At 39.7% G+C, this 26,150-nt stretch overlaps 1 protein-coding gene across 1 annotated transcript in view; it reads left to right on the top strand.

The window, feature by feature from the left end:
- The window catches only part of LOC128144630 (von Willebrand factor D and EGF domain-containing protein-like), a 190,550-nt gene that overhangs the window by 92,847 nt on the left and 71,553 nt on the right, over positions 1 to 26,150 (top strand). Inside the window, exons 12-17 of the mRNA XM_052793761.1 lie at positions 9,016 to 9,152; positions 10,196 to 10,357; positions 14,851 to 14,955; positions 17,631 to 17,745; positions 21,229 to 21,479; positions 22,714 to 22,933. Coding sequence (XP_052649721.1) covers positions 9,016 to 9,152; positions 10,196 to 10,357; positions 14,851 to 14,955; positions 17,631 to 17,745; positions 21,229 to 21,479; positions 22,714 to 22,933 — 990 coding nt within the window. The remainder of the gene's footprint in view (positions 1 to 9,015; positions 9,153 to 10,195; positions 10,358 to 14,850; positions 14,956 to 17,630; positions 17,746 to 21,228; positions 21,480 to 22,713; positions 22,934 to 26,150) is intronic.

Genomic DNA, 26,150 nt, shown 5'->3' with positions numbered 1-26,150 from the left:
CAATTGAGTGGTCTTTAAATTCCAGATCATGGTGCCATAATGATTATTTAAGGGCTGTTAGTCTGTCAAGTAAATGGATACTTTTTGGCAAATGCAATATGTGTTTTGCTGACGTGATACATCACAACAGCGCAGATGGAGCCATCATGGTGTATTGGGTCAATAGAAGCTCTCCATGAATAAATTAGACTATATAAAGTAAAAAATGTATACTAGACTTTTCAAAGAAAAAAACCAGTTAATTTCTTAAGTCACCAGGATATCTACAAAGAAACATACTGTATGTAAAGGTGGTAGCCTCTGTCCCTGCGGCCACTCTGTGATGCTGGTGTGACCAGACCTTCAAGGGAGAATTACATTTTATATCACCGTAAGGGCCTCAGAAAAAGAGTTACCTGAAATTGTGGAATTTCTGTCTGATCCTCTCCGCAGGAATTGATCAGATTTTCAAACTTGTTTAGATTAGTAAACAAAGAAAAACCACAGCCAAGCTTTTTGCTAATATGGCAAAACACTTTATATGGTAGTGAGGGTGCAATAGACTTTAACAATTAATTGTATCAATTTTTCAAAATTAGATTTCAAAATAAGAGTCAAACATGCTTGTGAGAACAGCAAACACCATACTACTCTTAAATTTTTCTGGCCAAAACAGAGTGCTATTAATATACAAAAAAAGAAATTATTAAATGGCATTATTCTTTAAAAAGCTTTTTTTCTTTTCAAATAGTGAGTCATTGGGCTTAATTCTCCTCTTCATTATAATAATTCCACTGACTTTGGTGGACGTAGCATTAACAAAGTCACAGTTACTATTACTTCGATTAAGTTTATATTATCAAGAAAAAATTAGGTCTCTTTTTACAAATGCTCTTTTCTTTTCCTTTTTTCTCATATTAATTATTGCCTTTTTCATTCCACAGTGTTGAGTTTTCCTATCTAGCCAACTGAGGGAGGTTTGAAAATTTCCTATGCCTATGCCCCCCACTTTCCCTCTAGTATGTACTTGTTCACTTGACAACAGATGGACAGTAAGTGAGGCAGTGTTATTGTATTATCGTTTAGAAGCTAACTCTACTGTTTCTATCAAATACATTTTTCTTCAGTAATAATTTCTGTAAAGCAGGGAACACTTCATGCAGATCTTTATATATTGTTGCGACATAAAACACATTTTAATATGCTGCTTCCATTCCACTGGGATTGCGTTCTTTACATAGAGCTTAAAGATATTAAGAATATATTCTTATTTCCTTCAAGCTGACATTAAAGAAGTTTCACTAAGATATCAATACTTTGTAAAAGAGGTTCTAAATAACTTGAAAATGAAAACCTTTCTTTTGAGACCTGTTATCTCCACTTAATATCAATTTTTTCCTCAGCTTACTGGATAATATTGGAAAATAGATAAAGAATAAATATGAAAATATAAATTACGCAATTCAAGATATTATTGGTTTCAGTTATTCAGCTTTTTCCTAGTTAAACCAATTTATGATTTAATACCAATGCAAACTGGGGAAAAAAAAATCTTTTAAATGTTTATTTACAAAACACACTGTTTCTTTCTCCCAGACATCTACAGAGGAGCGGTCCTCACGAGCGAGCGCTGAATCCTAATAATAATGGCATATTATATGAATAAAATTATTCTACAGTTTCTACAGATCTGGGCCATAAAAATTTACACCAATATATTCTTTTCAGGCTAAAAAGAAAGGTGGCATTAGTGGTCATAATTACAAAAGTCATAATGAGTAAGCATAATGAGTAAATATCAAGGCTTTGAGATTACTCGTCAAAAGATAAATTTTTGAACATAGGACTTACTTGCTTTTGAAAATATCATGAAAAATGAACACCTCCAGCCACAAAAATGTTAGTAAGAGTTACAAAATTTACAAAGGAAACATAGTTAAGAATCAAAAGGAAAAAAAAATTGTGAACCTAACCTACCATTGATGCATCCTGACTGACACCTATGTACTCTGTTTATATTGATGGCGACAGATTTTTCCCAATCACATAAAACATATTTGTGGGTAATTCTCAGGGATTGACAATCTTCATGCTAGTTTTGAAGCTTTTCTTCTTTTCATAGCAATTTTAGTTTACTTTTTGATGGTGCAGTTGCAATAAACAAGCATCTGAAAAGTCAAACATCAATACAAGCTTAATCTACTGTTTTAACTCCCAGTCCCTTCCATTCAAAGCACAGACCTGGCTGAGTGGGAAGAGGACTATTAGCTTGATAGTAACAAAGTCAATAGAAACCGAATTTTAAAAGGATATCAAATCCTCATGATAAGGGACATGGAAGGTTGCATGCTCGGTGATCCATACTATTCCCTGCAAACCAGATCAGGAAGATTAGTCTTTTCTAGTGATTAGTTTATTTGCTTTAATGCAAAGCAGTGAAAGCAGTTCAGTGAAATATGTAGCTAAACAAAATGATTTTCTGAAGTATATATAGAATTAAATGCTAGAAAAGTTTACAAAATTATATGTCTGATTTAAACTGACCAAAGCCAGACACTCCAGATACATACCTATAACTTCTTTACATCAGGCTGTTTGCAGGCACCACAGGAAATTTCATCCTTAAATCTTGTTAAATCCAATAGAAAACAAAAAGCCCTGAACAACCTCCTTCCCCAAACACTCACACACATGCACACATGACAAATAACAAATTCACGACAGTTTATGAGCTATAGAATTAAAACATTAAAAGCTCTGATTTACACTGACCAAAGCCAAAAATTCAGAGCAAATCTGTAATGCCTTTATATCATGCTTTATGTTGTGTAAAGAACCCACAATCTACCAGTACAGAATGTTCAACCAATTGTGAATAAAAACCCAAGTGTAATAACCAGATCTTATTCTAATTCAGTAACTGTAAAGATGGGAAAATTACTAAAAACAACCAGTCGGATACTAGCATGGACATAAGGACCATGATGACACCCACGAGCACCCTCATGCCCAAATCCCTTTGAGTGGCATCACTGCAGTCATTTGTGGGGAGCCGTGAGATGCTGCCAGGGGTTCTGCCCTGAAGCACCTTCGAGGGACTGAAACTAAGACGTGCTTTGGTATGCCAGTAAGAGCCATGAATGTGCAACCAGATCTTACATTTTACCAACTATCAAGGCAATATTCTATAGTTAATAGCACACTCCTCTTCCTTTCTATTGCTAAAGTAAATTGCTAGCAAGCCTTTTAAAAATAGAAGGATCAAATAAACATAAAATGTCATAGTGAGATTTCTAAAGCAAAAATAATTTACCATATTGTTGCAGCACATGGATCCTTTCAGTGTGAAATTGAGCCAGTCCATTTCTCGCATGCAGTGAGTACTTGCAAAATGCTTTTCCCATACTCTCCCAGGGCTCACTTCTGCAATCCATACTGGGTACCAGAGACCCTCAAAGCACAAAACCAGATTCACTCCATGTCAACTAAAGATCATAGGTCTTGTTGTGGTTTAGCCCCAGCCGGCAACCAAGCACCACCCAGCCGCTCGCTCACTCCCCCCACGGTGGGATGGGGGAGAGAATTGGAAGGGTAAAAGTGAGAAAACTCGTGGGTTGAGATAAAGACAGTTTAATAGGTTAAGCAAAAGCCGCGCGCGCAAGCAAAGCAAAACAAGGAATTCATTCAGCACTTCCCATGGGCAGGCAGGTGTTCAGCCACCTCCAGGAAAGCAGGGCTCCATCACGCCTGACGGTGACTTGGGAAGACAAATGCCATCACTCCCAATGTCCCCCCTTCCTCCTTCTTCCCCCAGCTTTACGTGCTGAGCATGACGTCCTATGGTCTGGGATATCCCTTGGGTCAGCTTGGGTCGGCTGTCCCGGCTGTGTCCCCTCCCAGCTCCTTGTGCCCCCCCCCAGCCTCCTCGCTGGTGGGGTGGGGTGAGAAGCAGAAAAGCCCTTGGCTCTGGATAAGCACTGCTCAGCGAAAACATGCCTGAATTATCAGCACTGTTTCCAGCACAAATCCAAAACATAGCCCCATGCTAGCCACTATGAAGACAATTAACCCAATCCCAGCCAAAACCAGGACAAGTCTATAGTCTGGTACTATGACAAACTCTGTTTCTTTGAGAACTGGCTTTGGAAGCAGGGACACACACAGTCTTCATTTAGAAGCCAGGGAGGTCACTGATGTACAGAACTCCTGGCAAACAGCATATAGCTGCTAATACTTTTTCTTAGGGAGGATTTTGAAATGAGCTTTGAGTTATGGATAGCATAAGTTCCAGAATAACACATTCAATAATTGTGTATATGATTGCTGCAATAACCCTACATACAAAACAAAGAAATACAGTATTTGTGCATGTATTTGAATGGAGCAGATTCAGACTTGCTCTGTCCAAGCTGTGAGATAACCAAGCATCAGTCTGCTCTGATCCAGAACCCTCATAGCTACAATAGCTGGATGTCCACAGCCATGCCAGAAAGCTCTGGCACAGCAGCTTGCTCAACCAGCTATATGATTTCAAGGACAGGGCAACTGGACAATATGGCCACTTTTTTTTTGCACTTCAGCAAAGCTGTGACCATACCCAGCACTTATAACCTGGTTCTTGATTTGCTTTTCGTGACTTAGGTTGCTTATTTATCATCCTGATCAAGAAAAGCAGGGCAGTCCATTTCCTTCGCTTTATTTGAACAAAATCCTTGCAGTTTTAATTTCAGGTCTGCTGCTCCAGTCCAAAGTTGCATGTGTAGCTTTCAAGCACTGCAGAAGAATGTTTGTTTGTGCTAAGATACTTTTCTAATCAAAAGTGGAAACCCAACATGAACCATATCTATCCGTCATGAAGACTTCAATAAGTGTAGTTTTGCAAGATTCTTGATTTTGTGTCAACTGTCTCCATTTTACTTCTACATCTGTGCATACTTATTATTTACATAATACTCTACAACAGATATCTATATTTATGCAGGGGTTTTTTAAGCCTATTATGTAGCCTGTGCTCCTTGTCAGGTTTGATTCATGTAAATGCTTACAGAAAGAAACCTCACTGCCAGCAGCCCTGAACTTACTATTCTTTCCTGCAAATTCCTACTGCGGGTAAAGCAGAGGGACTGGGAGGGTCCCTGTCTCTCAAGGGAGGCACAACACAAGCATTGCAAACCAAACAGGACAGATCCCTTACTTCTGTCTAATCGCCCGAGGTCTAGAGGTCTTTTAGATTTCCACCTTCAACTCCAGAGTCCTCTCTCCTTTTTATTCCAAGAGAGTTTAATAAAAACCCGAGATTCTTTTACTTTTTTCCCCAACATCTCCTGCTGCTCATCAGTGTCCCAATGCGATGCTCTACCAGGTTAGATGCATTTTGGATGTTGTTACTTGGTGTGTGTGCAGACCAGGCATTAGCAATGCATCGGCATGCTCATGTCTGAGCCAGCAGATGTGAACACACAGCTCCTTAAATCCTCCTCTGTAACGTGAGTGCACCCTGCCACCCATCTGAGCTGCAGGTGCTACCTTGAGCTTCAGTTTTTAGTCTACCGGTAAAAGTCAAAGTACATCTTTGGCCTATAGGCCATACAGAGAGAAGAAGGAGGATGTTGTGTCCCGGATTTTGTTACATTTTGGCATTCACACTCCTAAACATAAATCGTTAATGTTTGAACAGATCGTACTTTTCACAAGCTTGTTCCATGTGCTGCCTGATTTCCCGCAGATTTCTCTCCTGCCTCTAACTTGCTCCTCCACAGACATCAGACATCCATCCCGGGGCTCCACAACATCCACTCTCTCTGAATAGCTGCACTTTTGCCCTCACTCTCACCTTTGTGATATTTCCCAGCTCTTCCCTTTGCTCCTCTCTTTCTCCCCTCCAGTCTTCCGCTGAACTACTTGCAGCTCTTTTGCTAAGGTTTTTCAGGCTCTCCAAAAAGCTCGTTCTCACATCTCCATCTCTCTGGCCCATGAGCTTATGCTGTGCACAGGCTTATTAATTACCCATCTACTAACATGGGGAGCGATGAACAACAGCCGAATCTTGATTGTGTTTCCCCCAGCAAAAGCAAGATTTGTTTGGGTGAGTACCCAGTTATCGACTGTCGTGAGACTTTTCCAAAGTGAATGTCAGGGAGATTTCACCTTCTGTGTTGGATGAAACTGGCTAATATGTGACAAAACTAGAAGGCAGAGGGAAAGACAGACAAAAAACCACACACACAAAAAAAATGCTTAATATTCCTATGCACCTTAAATGTGATATTTTAAGAACCAGTTAGATAAAAAGAATGACCATTTTCAAAAGTGATATACTGCCTATGCTGAGGTCTAAGGTCTGAACTCTAGTATCCATTTGTTTAAAAAAGAGTCATTATAATTACTTTCATTTTCCATAAGACTTTCTCCCTCTTCTTCCTCTCCTCTCAACAGCCCCTGCGAAAGGCCTTGGTAAAAATCTGCGTGGGGACTCCACCACCTCCTCAGTACCACATTTCAGCTGGCCAGAAATAAAGGAATAGAGCATTAAATTAAATATGGTCTCCCACATAACCATGCTGTGTATTCCTCCCTTTAGAGTGGTCCCAGCTGATGGCTTGGCACATATGGCTGAGGTAACAGAAAAAAGCCCACTCGAACAACATCTCATTCCTCTGCTTCTTCCCACCTTCATCAAACTACAGAAAACAAAAGGCACATTTTTCTTCCATGAACGTTTCACCCCTTTCATCAGAAAAAGAAATCTCATTTTCATCCTGATTAACCCCCAACATGGCAAATCTTGAGAGAAGATATCCAAAGCATATAGGGTGACATATTTCCGCCAGATTTAGATCAACTTAAAGATGTGTCCAAAAGTGTGTACAGAATGGTTTGAGAGAAATAAATACGAAATGCCACACTGATACTGTAGGTCATTTCAAAAAGCATCGAGGCTGGATAATCTTGCCGTGGCCCTGACACGACGGTGTTGCGGTAGTGTCAGGATGCTCATAAAGACGTAAGGGAACCCTCAGAAAAGCACACAGGGCTCATCAACAAGCAACCAACCTGAGAGTGCCTTCCTGGAAGAGGAACGGCTGCAGGAGCACACTCCTGTGCCTCGCTCCTTCCCAGGCTATGAGATTTTACTTCACCCACAGAAGCCTGAAAATCTGCAATGATAATGAAAATGTTAATGCAATCTGAGCTACCTCAGTACTAGTGGGGCTAACTATTAAAATCTCATGAAAAACATAATGAAGCCTTTTTCTTTTTTTTTTTTTAATCTTTATGCACTAACCACAGAAGAAGGCAATTTATCAAAACCATTCACTACGTCTGACTAATAGTTTTGTACATTACAGGAATCCACAACTAACTGATGAATGCTGACAAGCTGCAAACCATTTCTCTTCTTGTAAATATTGCAAAGTGTCCAACAGTGCTGCTAATACTGCTGCAATAAAATCAATAAAAAAAAAATAAAAGAAAGAAAAGCTAAAAGCATTTCAGAAGTATAGAAAAAGTCTTTTCACTATTTTTCACATTTATGTTGCTTTCCTGCCTTTCTCTGGAAAAATGAGAGTCATGCAGCTATGTTGTTACAGGCTGCAATCTGGTGGGATCACAGCGTTTAAACTGTATTCATCCTAGTCACAGCTTAAATGGCAGAGCCCTAAAGGAACAGTGAGGTACTGGGGAGGGTTATCAACTCAGCTCAGGGCATTTTGCCTCTTGAATCAGAGCTGAACCAATCTACCATTAAAATATTAGGCGACACAGAGCTTCTGTTTTAGATAAGCTACGGCTCAGAGAAAATTGATGGGCAATATTGCTTTGCCAGAGCAGTGGCGATGGGGCAGGGAAGCGAAAAAGCTAAGCAGCATCTCCCTGCCATGTAACAGGGAAAACTGCTTGCACTGTGCTGGTTCATGATGTGCCTCCGAGGGCTCCCGGTCACGGCCCTGCTACTAAGTGGTGTTCAGGAAACAAGAAGCAAATTTTCTGCTTTGTGTCATTTGTCATCATAGTGGTTTCTCCTGACCATTAGAACTACAAATATTATCAATAAAAATATGAAACCATGATCCTGACTGACTGCTGCTATTGACATATTAGGGTATTAGAGGCCACCTGAGTGTTGTGCTATTCAAGTGCCAATGCAAATACCTGCCCAATTATATTCTTTTCTAAAGTAAAGATGTGAACTCTACCATCCAATGAACTTGCATTTTTACTGTGTAAAAATAAACCAAATAATATGAAAGCAATGAGCAATTTTAAATGGTGAATACCTTAAGTACAACAGAACACAAAGGAAACTTTAACCGAGAATCATAAAACATTTTAAAAACAGTAATGGGTGAAATTCAACCTTGTAAGGGGGACAGCACCAGCTGTACATCATTTAAGCCCTACTTAAGGCCTCAAAATGGGATTTAAGTGAAACTTAGCTGGTGCATGACATTTGTGCTGATGCTGTGCAGAGCTGAGTGCCACCCGTAAATGACTTAACCCTCACAAGCAAGCATTCCTTTGAGGATCATTACTTTTATTGCATCCAAAGCTTTTGAAGACAAAGGACTGTCTTTTGCAGTGTTGTTTCACATTATGAGGAGCCTGGTGCCATGGTCATCTTCAGATATTTCCATTTCTCATTCTCATGCTTCTCTGTGCTATGGCACGACACCCTGTCCCCTCAGCTGTGCTCCCATCCTGTTACATGGGTCAACATAAGTATTACCACTGGAGACCTTTTAACATGAAGCTGCAGCTTCAGTTAATTGATTCCATGAGCCGTATAACACTCACTGATACATCTTGCAGCACGGGGTGCACAGGGCAATTACTCAATGGTGGTTTGCTGCTTCCCATTTTGACAACTGCTGCTCCTCTTTTCCAGAGAAATTCAGAGGGAGGCAAGGAAGACACCAAGGAAAAGAATTAAACCAAAACAAGCAGGAACAACAAAAACAAAATCTCTGAGAAACCAGAACAGAACAGCGTGTAAGTGTTACTCTCTAAAGCTTTATGTCTTTCTCACCCTTTCAGAGCAAGCTTTGGAAATCACGGGCTTAGAGAACGGGGGCCTCTGTGACGTCCGTGCCTCTGACTGCACCAGGATCCGGGTGTTTGGCCTCGGCTTCAAAGAGTCGCCCAACCTGCACTGCGAGGTCACCAGATTAATTGTAAGCACCTTCCCATGGGCTCATAAAGTATTACTGATACAGTCAATCTTTGACCTGTTTATAGTCAAATCTTCTACCCTGAACTGTGCCCAGTGCCATCATCTCTCACTGCCACAGAGGGGTACAAGTACCTTCAAAACCCATCGCCAATATGTTTGCTACGAGCAAGGGCAGCTGAAAAGGCTCAGCCCTTTCCAGGACTGGTTCCTTGGAAATGCACAGCTACGCATTCTTGCTAATTTTCTCTGTGGGGTTTTGTTTAATTCTTGTTTGGTTCAGCTGCACTGTAGTCCGGTGAAGCCTGAAATCACAATATTATTTCTCATTTTGTGCATCTGGAATCGGTACGCTTGGTTGTTTTCCTAAACACATTTGAATGCTAAGTTTTGTGGTTAAATATAAGGTTTCCTCGACATAGTTACAGAGGCTCTTATTTGAATTTTCTTAGTCATAGTTCAAGCACAAATCAGAAGTTTTAATGAGTATTAAACCCATTTCTTCTGCTAACACTACAACTTTATTATAGCCAACTATACACAGGCAATGCTAGGACTGAATTATTTGGTGTATCAGCATACTCAGATATAGAGTGTTTGATTCATCTCATAAAAGATGTTCAGCCTGATACCCATTCAGTGCTAACATGATAATGAGGCACAGCTGAGATTTGCCTACCATGCCCGCTTAGGGCTCCTACAAGCAGTGATGTCTTGTGCAGCTGATCTAGGTAAGTAGCTGATGTTGCCTTCAAGGAGCAGCAAGCTGGCTGCTGAGCTTCAGGACCAAACACAAAGTTGGTCCACCACGTTACCCTGTCTCATCCTAAGCACGCACCACAGCACTTCCTAAATTAATAGACCACTTGCATGCCTAGATGAGCATGGCTTGCTCTTTACTGTGGCTACAGTAATAGCATCATTTCTTTTAAATAAACAATCTGGAAATGCCTTATATTATTAATTAGAAATACAAACATATGTTGACAACTGGAATTTCTTTATATTAACCTTCAGTTTCTGCACTCTGCTTCTGTTTTACTGCAGCATCTCAATGGCGAATGGATATCAAGAGAACAAGAAACCACAAAAGCAGATTTTGTCAGCTCTGAGGCTGTTGACTGCCAGATTCCTCTCCTGAACATTACAGAGACAGAGGCTGTGCACTTTGTGGCGGGTGATGAGCCGTTCGCAAGATGGCAAGTGAAAGTAGGAATTCCTTATGTTTCTAAGAAATTATTTAGAAGGAGAAAATCAGCTGTCATGGTAAATTAAAATGCAAAGCACAATTTGCTTCCCTTCAGAAATGAAAATGCTTATAGAAATACTCACATTAATGTCACGTAGGGAAAAAAAAGCCAACACCAACCAAAACAATATACGTTAACAACAGGTGCCTTTGTAGGCAATCTGAAAGTGCAAATTACAATCACTTCTCCAGGTAATCACCTGAGATTGATGCAGTTGTACTAATCAATTGTTAATCATTAGTATTTCATTTCTGGAAACCCCAGCTCAAACTCCTGATTAGGCAGCAAGTATAAGACAGCTTTGATGCCCTGGTTGCAAGACCTATGCTTGCTCAGTGCAGGAGCTGAGCACTGGCTGGCTCCTGGGCAGCGGGTGAGAGCTGGCACGGCGTGAGCAGGGATGTCATGGTCTTGGTCTTGAACGACTGCAGGAAGAAGCGTGTGCAGTACCTGCTCATGCCCGGTTCTCTGCTGCGGTTTTAGCCCCTTTTGCTCACAAAGTGATACCTGCTTTCTAAATATTTCCAGGAAATCAGTGCCTTACTGACCCTGTGCCTGCTACCCTTGGTCTCGCTCTCAGCCTGGATGGTTATTTTCTGCAGATTGGATGGGTTTTATAAGACTGAGATCATTTAAAGGCTCTATAGATGAGAAAAATATATTGCCATTGTAGGAAGACTGCAGATGTGCTTTGAAAATTGCAGCATGTAAAAATGAAATGCGTAAAACACTCACTTCACTGCCATGTTACTGCCTTGCCCTGCACCCCACAGCTGTCTGTACCCCAGACTGGGGACACGTGCTGCCATGTGGCTTAGGGGAAAGATATTTGGCAGCGCACATTTTCTGTCCAGTCATTTATTTTAAATAGATAGGGGTTTGTGGTTTAAGAGATTAGTGTAAGATCTCTGTGGGAGCAGAGCCTGACCATCATCTGCTGGGGTGGACCTTGGACCTTCCTTCTGGAGAAGGTGCTGTCGGAGTGGGCAGACACCGAGGCTGAACCAGGAGAGCAGTTCCTCTGCTTAGGGCTCCAGAACTTCTCAAAAGAGATACTGAACTCTGCCAGCTGTGAGATGAAATGCCGCCTCACGATGGAAGGATCTGAGAGGGAGACACCCTTGATTTTCCTGGCCCAAGAGGACAGCTGACATTTTTGCACGTGCACAGAGCTGTTTCTCCAGTGTAACTAGGATAGCTTCCTCGCAGCTCAGGTGTATTATGATGCAGTTTGCTTTCAAGTGCTGCCTTTCAGCCCTGAGGAGGTCTGTATAATTTTTCTTATTTTTTCTCCTCAAAACAGATATAGAATGTCTTTTGCCTTGCACTTAAGTTCAAGAAAACCTCTGCACCTGTAAGCTTTCTGCCCTTTCCCTCTCCTTCAAACCCGGCAGAAAAAAACGGTTGATGGCTATGCAGCAAATGCACAATGAAATCATCTCAGTCTGCATGCGAATCCTAGTTCTCCTGTGGATCTTTTTGCTGAACGAATTGGGAAGGCAGAGCTCAGTGCTCAGTTTCAAAGGCAGCTGGCCTTACATGGCAGCACAGAGAACAAAACGACGGAGCTTTTCAAGATAAAAAATGATTTGAAACTAATTCCACAGATGTTCAAAAATTTGTGCTCCGGAAAATTCCTGATAAGACTTACTGCAACATTGATCTTCTGGGTTATGTTAATAGATACTTTTTAAAATGTAGCTAAAAGACTTTTCAGAGCCAAAAATCAAAACAATTCTTTCTGGAAATATCACTGTTCAGTATTTTCAGAATCTCTCCCCCCTCCCAAATCAAATTTCAGAGGAATCAGCAAAGTTGCACATAAACTTTTTTTTACTAGCAATGGCGGGGGAACGGGGGCTTGACAAGCTCTTCCCAGTGCTCTTTCATTTTATCTGCTCTTGTATTCATGTTTCAGATTTTGCTCACTCTTTCCATGACATGCTGCCGAACATAGGTAGGAAAGTACATGGGGCTACATCAAAGCATTTGGTATAATTAGTTTCAGAGCATTTGGTATAATTAGTTTAGATATCAAAATACAAACTCCTACTTGGGCAGCAGATGACTTGGGCTGTCCGCACAGATGCCTGGGTGAAGAGGTGAAAGAGCTTGGCAGGCATTTATCTAATTTGGGAAGCAGGTCTCTCACTTATCCTCAATTCATTATTGTTGCCTGTATTTGTCAAGAGCAGAAAAAAATATTTGTTAAAAAGTCAGTGAGGCAGAAATCAAATTTGAATTCAGCAAGTTTTTACAGCTTTCTTTTTTCATTTACAAACATTCGTACAAGTCAAATTGTATGTGGATTATGAATGATACAAATAGCCAAGATTGTTTTGTGATGAATGAAATACTTCAGGCAGAAGTGACAGACTTCCTGATTGTCCTGACTGCTTATCCAGAAGTGGTTCTTTCTTTCCAGATGATGCATATGTTCAAGCAATCAAGGCACAACTCTAAGCACGTCTTTGCCTTTTAAGGGCCAACCAAATTTGAAGAGAGGTTTGCTCAGCTTAGGTCTCATTGAAGTATTTGTTCCACATCACTAAGGTGACTAATGGAAAAGCAATTAAAATAGCTATAAAACAACCCAATTCTAAGAAGACACCAAAATGGATGTTTATAATAGAATGTAGAAAAAAATACAGATTAAAACCCCAAAATATCAAATTGGCGAGAGTTACATTTCACTCACGATGCTCACTTCAGACAGAACAATTAGTGCAATTTTATAGCTTTTTATATTTTCCCCTGTCTACCCATTTCTTCACCCATTATTAGTGCACCGGTATTGAGACAACATTGGACGCTCTGGTAAAAGAATGAAATGAAATTAAATGTAAATTGCATTAGGAATAATATATTCTTAATGGAAGTCTTGCTGCCAATAAGCACTGTCTTTCAGTGAAGAGCAGGTCTTGAGGGGGGTTGACTGTTTTATTTTTTTCTCTTCTCAGACTGCAGGATAAGTTCTTTACTTCTTTTAAAAGAGTTTTTACCTTTAGTATAACACACAATAGTCCAATATCTCAACTGAATATGATGCCCAGGAAAAAATTATGTTTTTCCTTAAAGCTACACCAAGGAATTTTACTGGACCAATGAATTTTACTGAATTTTTGGACCAATTTAAATTAGTCCAAAGAAGTTTTTTCTCTTCCACAATTTCAAATCGTGTATATCCATAAGTACGGCCTGTTTACCTCCTTGTGTTGCTTTCTGCAGAAACAAATGCTCTTAGCTCGCAGTTCATTTTGAGCTGAGAACCATCACATGTAATACTGTGGGATTATCGACTGTATTATGTTCCATGAGCTTTCAGATCATTTTTAGTGAAGTTCTGATAATTGGTGTTTTTTATGAAACTTATTAATCTTTACTCTCTGTACTTCCAGTTACCTTTGTTCAATTTAACATACTTTATAGTCTTGACCTTGTAAAAGTCCCTTGTAAAGGGACTGAGGATGTTTTAGCTTTGGGGTCACAGGAGAGATGGAGGAGGGCTTGGGGATTGTTTTTATAGCAAGAGGACAGAGGGGTACCTGACCAATCCAAAGCAAAGGCCTTGTTAGATCTGCTAAACAGGAGCTTTAGTTTGACTGTGAGAAGCCAAAACCTAAAAAATACCTGATAGAAAGGGCTTTGCTTTCCTGCTGGTGTTCCTCAGTGTTTACAGCATGGCTTTCGGCACTGTTTTGGGGTGGTCTTTAACATTCACACCTCTCAAGAGGTGTCACGACGCTTTCTCACAAGCTAACCCTTTCCACACTAGTCTGGTATCTTTTCATTTTTATTGTAGAAAAATTAAAATATAAACTTACTCAACCCTTTCTTATTGTATAAGCATTCTTATAGGAATAATGCCATGCTAAATTAAGGTTTTCTAAATTATCTACATGTATGGGAAACTGTGAGCTGGGACAGGAGGTGACTGTTCTAATGTACCTTCCTATGGAAATGGAACTGTTCCTCTCTGGTATTATCCACTCTAGCACTTTTTTTTAAGGTTAATTTAAAATCACCTATATAATATGCATTCTCTTTTTTTTTTTTACCCCAGGGAGTTTACTTACTGATTTGCCATTAGTAAGAAAGTAGTCCTGAATTTCAGCCAAAAATCTTAATTTCACAACTCCTTGAAAGACCCCCTTGTAGCACTTGAGTACGGTTTCCATAAGGGTATTGAAAAAAACTCTCAGGTGAAACCTAACAGCAATCAGAAAAGTTGAATGCCAGCTGAGCCAAAAGATCTTTTGGTTATTAATGACTAGTTTCCAGTTTGGAGCATTAAGTAATTTGTTAGCTTGCAGTAGAGCCACTCACAAGTGGTTTAATTTATCTTGCTGGCAAGCACCCAGTTCAAGGGGGCAATGGTATATGCTCCAAAATGAGCAGACAGTCTCCATATGGAACATTATTACTTATAAGGATGATTTTTGTACCATTTAGATCACTAACGATGGCTTCCAGTACAGTAATTCCAGAGTGCTGACCCTGTATGATGCAGTCTGCCAGGCCTGCCAATTCTATCCAACCGGACTTTGTAAATTAAAGGTAATTTAAAGATCATAAAGGTTTAATATGGATCGTTCATCTCTTCCTTAGCCCTCTCCCTCCTTTTGATGTACTGTGTGTAATAACTGCTTTCGAAGAGGAAAATCTATTTCATAGGTCAGCTGCATAGCCTAACACTTTTCTCTCTTTCACAATCTCCTGTCTGATATCTTTTTTTTCATATTTACGTGGGGTATGAATACCCGATAGAGCATGCTTTATGATGGTCCTTTCTCAGACAGACACTTCCAGAAAGACTATGGTTGACAATATTTATACTTTGCAGCTGTTAATGGAAGTAAATAAGACCGAGGAGTCTCCCCTGAAAGGCAGCTTAACTTCACTTTCTAAGTGTCTCTGCTATTTTACCTCTCCTAGCCTGTTTGGCGAGGGCACTGTAACTGTAAGGTATATCATTTCTATACCCATTTTCTGCCTTAGCAAGAGGTATACTAAGATGCATGTTATATAGTTTTTGTCATGTGAAAACACCCTTGAGAGAACATAAAACATTCTTGCTTACATTAAACACTGCTAAGTACAAACATACAGTACTTTGACAGTTTCAAAACCATAATCAAAAGTCTAGTGCTACGTTTTAAATTGCCAACATGCTAGGAACTGCCTGGAGAGCACTATAACCCTCTGTTTTCCTGTGAACTTATTAGTGTGACATCCCCCATCCCTTCAAAAAGAGCTTCCCTGCTCTTATTTTCTAGAGAGCTGCATTAGAAAACTTTTCTGTTTTTCAGTGGGGCTTCAAAAGAAACTTTTGGAGGGTGTTGGGTGGGATATTTAAATGCACTGATCCTGCTTTCCTACCCTGAGGCAAGTATGAATGGAGACCACTGGTCTGCATTTTTATAAAATGAAGGATAATCAGGTATATCTTAACTCATTTGCCTCACTGTTCTCATTAACATTAATGGGAAAATATAGTTTTCAAACATGCACTGATTGCAAGAACATACCAGTTACCAAAATAAAATGAAAGTTCACATTTTTTCAAATAAATCAGTGAATAGAAATTACTTTATAGGCCCAAATGAGGGCAAAACCACTTAAGTTTCAGATTAAAATAATTGTGTCAGAACCATTTCAATTAAAGCTAGGGTGGGTTTTTTTGTCAAAGGCTTTCCTTATTCTTATATTTTTGAAATATATATGTTTTCTCAATATGCTGGTGTTCTCTAGGGATTATAACAATTTCTATCCTAAGATGCTTCAAGGGACTATTTGAACTAGGCTTCCAATTGAATCAGACCACATTCTAATTACCCCTCTTATAACATTACTTTGTAATACCTAAATTGCTTTCAGAAAAGGTGTTTCAATTAGGGGACATTTTATACCAGGCCATTTCACATTCTGTGTTCTTCTTTTATGGAGCCTATTCTGTACCACACTATCAAATCAGAAAAAAGCATCTTTTTCATCAGAACATCAAGCCTTTGAAAACAACAATGTAATAAAATCTAATTAACATCCAGATTTTAATGTTGAAGTTTTGTCACATTCTATCATGTCAGGGCAATTATGAGAGGCCTTTTTTTGTTTCTCTACCTTACTCATTACTCTTAAAGTGGTATTATTTAAAATATTGACTAATACGCTTTGCAAAAGAAGTCTGAGAAACTAATAAAGCCATAGATAGAAACCACAAGGCGAGTAACAGGACACACATCAGTCTCAGAAAAGCAGTGTGTATTCAAAGGAAGGAAAAGGAAAAATGTCTTTCATCCTGGTAGCTTCTCCCTCCTGCTGTCCCACTGTAGCGGTGACATCCCCCGGGTTCACAACAGCTCCCCGTGTTTTGCCGGGAATCTGCAACATCAGATAAAGTCCCATCTGCAGGTGTGCCCCAACACACACAGGCTACAAGCAAAAGGCATAACTCTGCCATAGAGCCTTCCCGTGGCGTAGATGTTTAATTACATCTGTTAATTAGGTCCCTGTGTTTGCTTCTCGGACAACCCAATTCAGCTTCCCTGGCCCTGGTGGCCACCTAGGAGAGGACCAGGTCAGCCTCAAAGGCTGCTGTGCCCACAGCGCACCGCGTGAACTTCTGCTGCGAAGTTCTGCCTCACCTAGGCACCATCAAGGTGTTTAGCTGTCATTTACAACTATCTCATGGAAGGCTAAAATCTAATGCACTTCTTTATTCTGTTTTTATATCATTGCTTTTTCAGATTTTTATAAAGAACCTCCAGCAATAATTAAGTTACCAAGAACAGGATTCCAAAATTTCAAACAGAGCTCTTATCTGGTCTCAGTTTTTTGTTAGTCTCATGGAGCTCACTTTTGAGCGTTACCTAATAATCGTCATATTAGTAGTCACAGCTGGGAATAATGATCACATACACTATATAAGTGTGGAAATGAAAAAAAAAAAAAAAATCACATTCTGTTGTGTTCATTTATGACAAGCAACATCACATGTTGCCTAACCTAAAGCTTTCAAAGCTACAAAGATCTCAAACTGAAACTGGAAATCTTACATGTCTTGTTTTCTCCCTGTCAGGAGAAAGTACTAGCATTTAAATTGCTACTATTTTGTTTCAAGAGACAAGTGAGTTTCTGCTTATCTCCAGAAATTATTAACTGCTAATTTGTTATCTTATTTCTTTTTTCCTTGCCTCCACCTCCCACCCATTTTTATTTCCTTTTTTTGGCAGGAAAATACTTGTAATATAGATGGACTTTGCTATGGTGAAAGAGAGTCAAGCCCTACCAGTCCTTGTCTTCTTTGTGAACCTGACATTTCTAAGTTCACCTGGTCTATTAATGAAAGTAAGACAGTTTTTCTTCTAAGATTTAGAAGCACTTATCTGAGAATTTATGATTCAGTCTATGAAATACATCGTTCCCTCATTTGGCTAACATGAATCTATCCTGCACAGTGTGCATGGATAGTTTGCAGTGGGAATAATTGGGTGCACCAGAAATGCAGACTGACCAGAAACAGACAGTACTCCACTGTATGTACTATGCATCTGGACACGTATCTTGTTCTGGCTAAAACCTGACAAATCTCAAATTAATAAAACCAAAATAACACCTGAAAATGAAATTTTGATATGCCAGTGCCCCATGCAGTGCCTAAGTCTGTCAGCTAAAGGTGATGGACCCTAAATACCTCTGTCATCATCTCACAGGTACAAATCTTTGAGGGAACAATTTGGGGAAAATACTGTTTTTAAAACACTAGTGTATATTTTTGGTATCTGGAAGAATTGTTTCCTTTCCCTGAGCCAAATCCTATGAAACACCACACTAAAGACCTTGGCTTGGCAGGGAGTCTAAGTGATAGGGGTCAGCCACTCATTACCTTCACTGCCACAGAACCTAAAGGCTCATTCTGCACCCCTTCATGGCAGGGGTCACGGAGAAGGCTGCCTTTTGAAGCACCTCCTGAATGACTTTATCATAGCTTTTTCATGGCTGCATCCCCAGTGTAAATAAGAACCATTACTTACCGCATGCTTTACAGATAATCCATGTTTCTAGCAGCATTATCCTCCCAGCGTATCTCCCCACGTACATGAGCACATTTGCATCTGGTCAATATAAAGATTATATTACTGCTTTTATGTAGATTCATGGGTTGGTTCTAGAAAGCGTTTCTCTGCACTTTTAGGTTCTGTAAACACAAGTAAATTACAGAAAGGTATGTATGTGAGTGGCAGGACCAGTTTGCTCTGTTTGTTTGCAGTTTTATATTCCTTTAGGGTGACTAGGTCAGCAGGACCCTTCTGGAAGGAGAGGAAGATTGCTCTTGTCCTTGGGGAACAGCTGGGGATGCTCAGGGACAGAGGCTCCTAGAGAGTGCAAGGTACGGCAGCAGAAACGGCGAGAGCTTTATCACAGTGGCTGGAGTCCATAGCTCCAGCGGAGACACTGCCGAGGAGAGCAGTGAGCAGACACACTCTTCTCAGAGGTGACAGAAAGGCCCTTGAGAAGAACCAGAAAGGACCCAATGGTTGCCAGCAACACAAGAAGTCATAAGTTGTCTGGAATCAGTTTTGGAAGCAAGAACACAATAGGAAGGGAGAGAGTTGTTCGTGAGTCTCTTTAATTCCTGTTCCAGGATAGCCACTTTGAATTTTCTCTATTTAAAAACATACACCTCTAGTTTATGTCCTAAAAAATCCAGCTTTTGGCATTTAAAACTCCCTGTCAGGAAAAGGTGTAGGCAAACCCATCCCAAGTGTTGGCCAACTAAAAATCCCATTGGGTGTGACTTGGATGAGTAGTTAAAATGTCTACAGGTAAGCCAGACCTGAAGAGAGCATGTACACCTAAAAGCTGTGTTTTTTTCCCCCAGGAATAGTTTAGTCTAATAAGAGATATTATCTGTGACTCACAAACCTTGCCTCCTTTCTGTCCTTCTGTTGCGTTGGCCACAGCAGCAGCATCTCTAGGGACGAGTTGATCCTGATTGTTATATAGATGGACTCATTACTAATACCGAGGCAGTTCGATTTTAAAATTCAGAAAACATCTAAAAAGGGAAAAACTGCATTTGTTTTGGAATTTATAAAGCTAGAAATGATTTGGGAAATCTGAAACAGATCATGGTTCACTTTTCAATAATTTCAAAATTTAAAAATTTAAAAATATTGAAAAGAAAGGGTTTGTCAGACTTGTTTTCAAAATTGTGAAAACCTTTTTAAAAATTCTGCTGTAAGTCAGAGTGTATATATTTATGCATTCACTGGATAGCAGGGAGATCTCTGTGGAATTAGAAACACTCTTATTCACAGACTACTTTCGGAATATCTGATGTTATGTTATTTTGCGCCTACAACTTCTCGTTACCCTCCATCCAGTTAACACCTTTGTGTTTATCTGTAAATGCATACCCAGCATCAATATTTCATTGATTACTTTGGGTACAACTTTTATGGGCTCCATGGTTTAAGTGTTTGGGAAATAAAAGATAGATTAATAGATGGAAGATTTCAGCAGTTATGCCAGGACAATATGCTGGACAAGCAGTTTAGAAAGCTCTGATAGCACAGCAGCAATGAGTGGAGAGACACATTTAAATAATTGCATAATGTGAGACATGCTATGGAAAGTAAAGCTTGATAAAAGGATATGCACCACAAGAAACCCCTAATGATGACTTCCCACAGGCATAACGCAAGGACACATGCAGTCCTTACGAGAACACGTATATAGTTCGTAGTTTTAGAGCATGACTTGAAATTAATCCTCGGTATTAGAAATGTACTTTAAGTTAAATATAACTGTGGTCAAATTACATTGTGACAAGACTCCTTTAAGTATCAATACATGTCAATTTGTACTTCTGGTTAAAGAGGAAAGATGGCTTGAGACTGAGGAGTCTTAGGACATGGAGATGAAATTCTCGGCCCTGCACAGAGCTGCTGTCACCTCAGGGTACTCATCTGATCTTACTTTTCCTTGATTTCTAATTATAAAATGTAATATTTTTCTCTACCTTGTCCTCTTTACCTATTTATATTGTAAGTGTCCTTAGGTAGTGTTTGTCTTCTACTGTAAAATAGCCTTCTACAGTTAGGCTTTCATCTTCATTAAGGAAATACTGAATGTAAACACCACCACTAGAAATAGGAATGCCAATGGTGACATGATATGAGCTACTGTCGCTGGTGACAGACAATCTCAGCATCACTGATGTACCTCTGCCAGCACAGAGAAGACGTTTATTCCTGATGAAATGTCCAACTGAATTCAGTCAAACTGCTCAGGCTTAATTACTACTCACGTGTAAAGGCAGGAAAGTCTACTCAATGGAAGAGTTACCCAATTCCTGCCCCCCCCCCCCAGCTGCCCACCCAATTCATTTGTCATTCATAATTTTGAGATTCAGTTTACTTATATGTACAGATAGAAATATAGATAGAGGGGTAGATAGAATAAATATATATATGTAAGTATTAGAAATACAATTAATTAAAGTTTTAGTAAGAATTGGGGGACTAGTGGGAGGTTATAGAAGTCGTGTCTGATCTCCTCCCATGTATCAGATAACACATTCAAAGTAATCAAAGGTCAGTATGGGAAAAAAGTTCAGTATGGGGCATGAAAAAAATAGGAGGAAAAAGGTGTACTTTTTGGTAAAGCTATTTGCTGCCTCTAACATCTAAATTGCTTCCTCTGCCAGTCTCAGGGTACAATCTGTACCTTTTTTTTTGAGAGCACTCCTACAAAGACCCACCCTGTGAATCTTTACACGGGAGAAACTGGAATTTATGTAATCGTGGTTTCATTTTTGCTGTTTAGACAACCTGCCTCCTGTGTTCCAGGCCCCCTCCAGCCAGCCACTGACATTTATTGGTGAGAATTTTGTTTACCAGTTAGTAGCTGTGGATCCGGAAGGGTCAGCTGTGCTATTCATCTTAGAGGCTGGGCCACAGGATGCCAGGCTCTCTCCTGCTGGCCTTCTTATCTGGAAAGTTGATTCAGAAGAAATGCAGACCTTTGAATTCACTGTGTCGGATGAATGCAATGCACAGAGCAGATACTCTATTGAGGTAAGGAAATGAACACTTTAAAGGAAAAACAAAACAAACCTGTTTATCATGTCACTGCTTTGGTGCAATTGTCATTATAGCTAATAATTTGTTACTGTCTTGAAAACTAAGACTTCAGCTATATCCTCATAAGTGTATATTATCCAGCACAGCAATAGTGATCAATTCATGGAATAAATATCTCTGAGAACATAGAAACTATATATACAAGGAACAAGAGAGAGTGCTATTGATTGCTGTTTGAAAGAACACTCTTGCAGAGCCTTTTAATGGTTCATTAATCTGCTTTAAAATTCACATTCTGCATTTGGATTGCTGAAAAAAGCATATAACATAAAAGACCAAGTTTTAGCTATAAAAGGGAGATTATAACTCATTCTCAATGATATTTTTAGAGGATGTCTTGCTCTTATGTCATTACTCTACACTTTAAGTTTCTTGGCAGAGCTCGCGCATTGCTTTGTCTTTATTGTATACTCTAACATTAATCCTGTGACAGGATGAGCTAATAAAGTGGGATGCAGACTTTTGACATAAGAACAGTTTTGTGAAGAAAAGATTTTTATTCCTAAAGATTCCTATATCTTTACTCATTCAAACCACTATCATCAAAAATACCAGTCTGCTGAACCCACACAGCAAAGGGGAAACTGGAGTCTAGATATGGTTTTGATGGAAACATTTCAAACTAGACCTATATTTAACTAGGTGAGATAATACAGAGGTTTGAATCTGTTGAAATGCTGTTCTTGTACAAAGGTAAAATACAACTATGGACCTCTCTTCCCTGAAGAGAGAGACCAGCTGAGGAATGCCACAATCATGTTCCTACCTGGGAGCTGTTTGTAATGTGAAACAGTAAGGAGGGCAGGCAGGAAAAGAGAAAAGATTTTTCATTTCTTCTCTGAAGAATAAGGAACAAATTCTGCCCTCAGATACTATGTAAAAACCGGTGTTATAGGAAATAGGATTTTTTTTTTTTTATAAGAAGTTAGAATGTGCCCCTAAATGATGAAAAAAAAAAAATCCATTTAAAGTCAGGCTTTCAGTTAAATAAATAAGTATGCCGAGTATGAGACCACCTATCTAGACAAAGGAAATCAGTTAGAAATAAGTTTTCATACTAGATAACATGTTTGCACTGCAAACTTGTCCCTTCCTAAGGGTAACAATATACCTCTCAGCTGTGATTATTCAGAGGAATCTTACTATGACTCCTATTTGCCTTCCTCAGGTTGGAGTGAAGCCCTGCAGCTGCCTCAATGGTGGAACATGTGTTACCAATATTAAATTCCCTCCAGGCCTTGGTGAATACCTGTGCTTATGTCCAAATGGATTTGATGGAGAATTTTGCCAGGAAGATATTAATGACTGCAAATCAAACCCCTGCGGCAGCGGAACGTGCGTGGACAGTGTGGATAGCTACTTTTGTAAATGTCCCCCTGGTTTGGGAGGTAACACCTCACTGTTTCCATCTCTGATTTAACTAGAGATATATTGCGCTACAGGATTTTTTGAGTGCAGCATGACCACAAGCATCTGTCAAGTGGACTACATAAGCCACCTCTTCTGCTCCCATGACTTAGCTTTAGGCAGATAGAAAATGTGCAAAACCAGCTATCTAATTACCCACGCTCAAGGAAGGAAAAATTACCTAAAGCTCTGTGGTCCTGAAATGATCACTCAAGGAGGCTGTGAACCTCCCTGATGTCAGTTCCCACCTGCTTATTTCCCATGGATTTGTCCATCCATGAGATGAGCTAAGATAAGACTGAGTGGAAGCAAGAAAAGGCAAAGATCCAGGACCCTTTTGCACTCCACAGGATTTGACTAAATTAAGCCAACAAAGGAACTAGGAATTAATGATTTTTCTAGGTCTAGGAAGGAGAAGTAGATATGGAAAACAGGAAAAAATAAATTGTCCTTTAGTCCCACTTGACGCTTCATTAAATTTAAACATTAGAAAACCACAAGCCCATTTGGTTGTCAGACATGCTGATGGAACAAAATCTAACCTTTTAAACTGTTCAGGGCTGGCCACAATATGATTTTAAGAGATGAAAGGAAGAGGAATGATCACTGCACCAAAGAAAGATTCTTTTAGAAAAGCAGAATGAAAAGCACAAAGAGGAAGAGTTGGAGAACAAAATGCAGTGAGGCCAAAGAGGTGGATGCAAGACATACAGCGCAAATAGGATTGGAGTAAAGATCTGAAATGTGAGGAGAGAGAGAAGCATCTAACAGATAACACAGATGAGGAGAGAACGTGTGTGTACCTATCATGCAATTTATAGTCAGCTTCACCGCACTGGGAACATCTGTGAATGATTCAGACACGTGAAAAAGCACTTGTGACAGCATGCAGACGACTCCCCTGTGCTCTGCAGACTGGAACCAGCAGAGCCAGCCGTGAGACTCGCTGCTGTATTAAGCTTCTGGAGTTTGGCTGAGCTGAGTCACTGTTGGGTCTCACAGAGTGCCTACCACCTCCTCCAAGCTGGGACCCACGCTCCAGCTGCTCCTAACACCACTCGCTTCCAGCATAACACATTTTCACATTGGCCTAAACATGCCTTCTCCTGGAGTTTCATGGAAGTTGTTGTCTTTTCATTTCTAGTTTAGTTCTTCAGGAGGTACAAGGCAAATCTGAACATGCAGGACTTGAATATGATTTCTAAGCCTGGCTCTTGCTTAGCTTTGCAAAGGGCCAGCTAGAATAACACCCACTCACCCAGGTCACTGTGCAGTCACTGGAAAGTCAAGACATAGTGTTACTGTCCATTCTTGTCAGAGTCAAATTAGCCTCCCACAAGCGAAAGGTGCTAACTGAAACTGTGTTAGAACATCTCTTGGATCAGAACTGTTTCAAAAGCAGAGTAAGAAAAAAAACCACCTTAAGCTGATCTCAGATTTCAGTCCTTGAACCTGTCAAAACCCCTACTCTGTTCACATATGGAAGCATGAATGAATTCATAAGGCCCATAATGTTGGCTGCTGTGCAGTGCTATAGGTTTGAAAAATCAAGTAGAAATAACATCAAATGCACATAACTATTACTGCTTATAGTGTGTATATATAGAAGAAACTCAGTTTTAAACAAGAGCAATGAACAGATTTTACCCAATGGGCTCATGCAGGCAGCAAGGTACCTTTTCTGCCTTTCAGCAGTTCATGAAACCTTCTTTGTTTTGGTCATGTGGGACTGCAAGCCCAGATTTCATTAACTATAAAATTCCAGCAGAAATGAAAAATAAAAACCATTCAGAAGTGGAAGTTCAGAAAAATGACCTAGAAGATCTGTGACACCTAGACTGTATTGACTCCAGGTAATGCTATCAAATAGCCAAAGCCTGCTGCTATCCAAAGTGTTTGTGCCACCAGAGACTCCACTGATGCAAGAACACACAAGCCTAAGCATGGAGAATAAAGTTAGAAAGTGAAAGTTTGATCAAAAGATAAAAATCCCCAAACCAAACAAACAAATGCAGAATGTGTTAACTCCCCCTGGAAATAACACTCCTATGAGCACAGGGAAATTTGGGGACCTTTTAGGCTGTATTTGGTTAAACACTGGAGATACACAATGAGAACAATTATTCATTGCCTGTAAGGAGGTGGATTAAATGAATAAAAAGCGATATAATTCCATGAGTTAATAACTTCAGTGGATCTGCTCCTGTTTGATCTTCACCAGTTTCACACTGCTGCCCTTCTCACTTTATGCGGTATTGCAAATAGATGGAGTGAAATCAAGCTCTATCATTCCACATAAAATAGTCTGCCATAATTACAATGCATTGTTTATAAATTCACATGGAGCATATTCTGAAATGTGTTTCTCATTCTTGCACGAAGAATTAAATATCCAACGCTTCAAAATAACACACTTGAAAGCAATATACAGCTGACTGTAGAGACAAGGGCACATGACACCTTGATGGCCAGAGAAACACTAGGTTTTCCTGAACCCTTAATTCTTGCAGATTAAATAAAAATGCATTAGTTTTGCTGTTCTTCCCTGGCTCAAAATGCTAAAACACAAGCAACAACAGAAAAAAAAAAAGATATGATTGAGTGAAATAGGAATACATCTCAAAGTTTTAATAGCAGGTGAAAAATTATAAGCAAGTGGAGCTGAAAGCCAGCTGGGAAGTAGATGATTTTACTTCAGGGCAGGTTCTGTGACAACAATAAAAGCTCATCCTTGATGCTGTGTTTATGTCTCAATTCCCCAGAAAACCATCAATAATCTAATGAGAAGGCAATGCTATACTGCTCAAGTGACAGCACCACTTCATCGTCAAATCTTTACAAATGATAGTGAACAGGTAGTAGAAACAAAAAGTTAACTCTTTTGAGAGCTTCCCAAACACCACTGCAAGAGAAGCAGCAACACAGGGAAGAGAGTGTGGTGCTAAGTGGCAGCAATTCAGGTGCATTGGTGTATCTCAGGCAATGTAAGGGTATAACGTAGGAGTGGGAACAAGGCAGGGAGAGAAGCCACTGGAAAATCTGAGAGAAGGATGACTCAGAATTATTACTACTTTAAATTTCTGCAGAGACTTATACGCATTTATCTCATTGAGTGTTCAAAGTTCATTCATTTTTCTTTGACATTGTTGATGAGAGAACAAGAATTCCTGTTGTTTCTTCTTTTGGCTACTGAAAGCA

This window comes from Harpia harpyja, chromosome 7, assembly GCF_026419915.1.
Source record: "Harpia harpyja isolate bHarHar1 chromosome 7, bHarHar1 primary haplotype, whole genome shotgun sequence".
Lineage (NCBI taxonomy): Eukaryota > Metazoa > Chordata > Aves > Accipitriformes > Accipitridae > Harpia > Harpia harpyja.
Note: the sequence above shows the minus strand (reverse complement) of the source record. Positions and strands in the feature narration are given on the sequence as shown.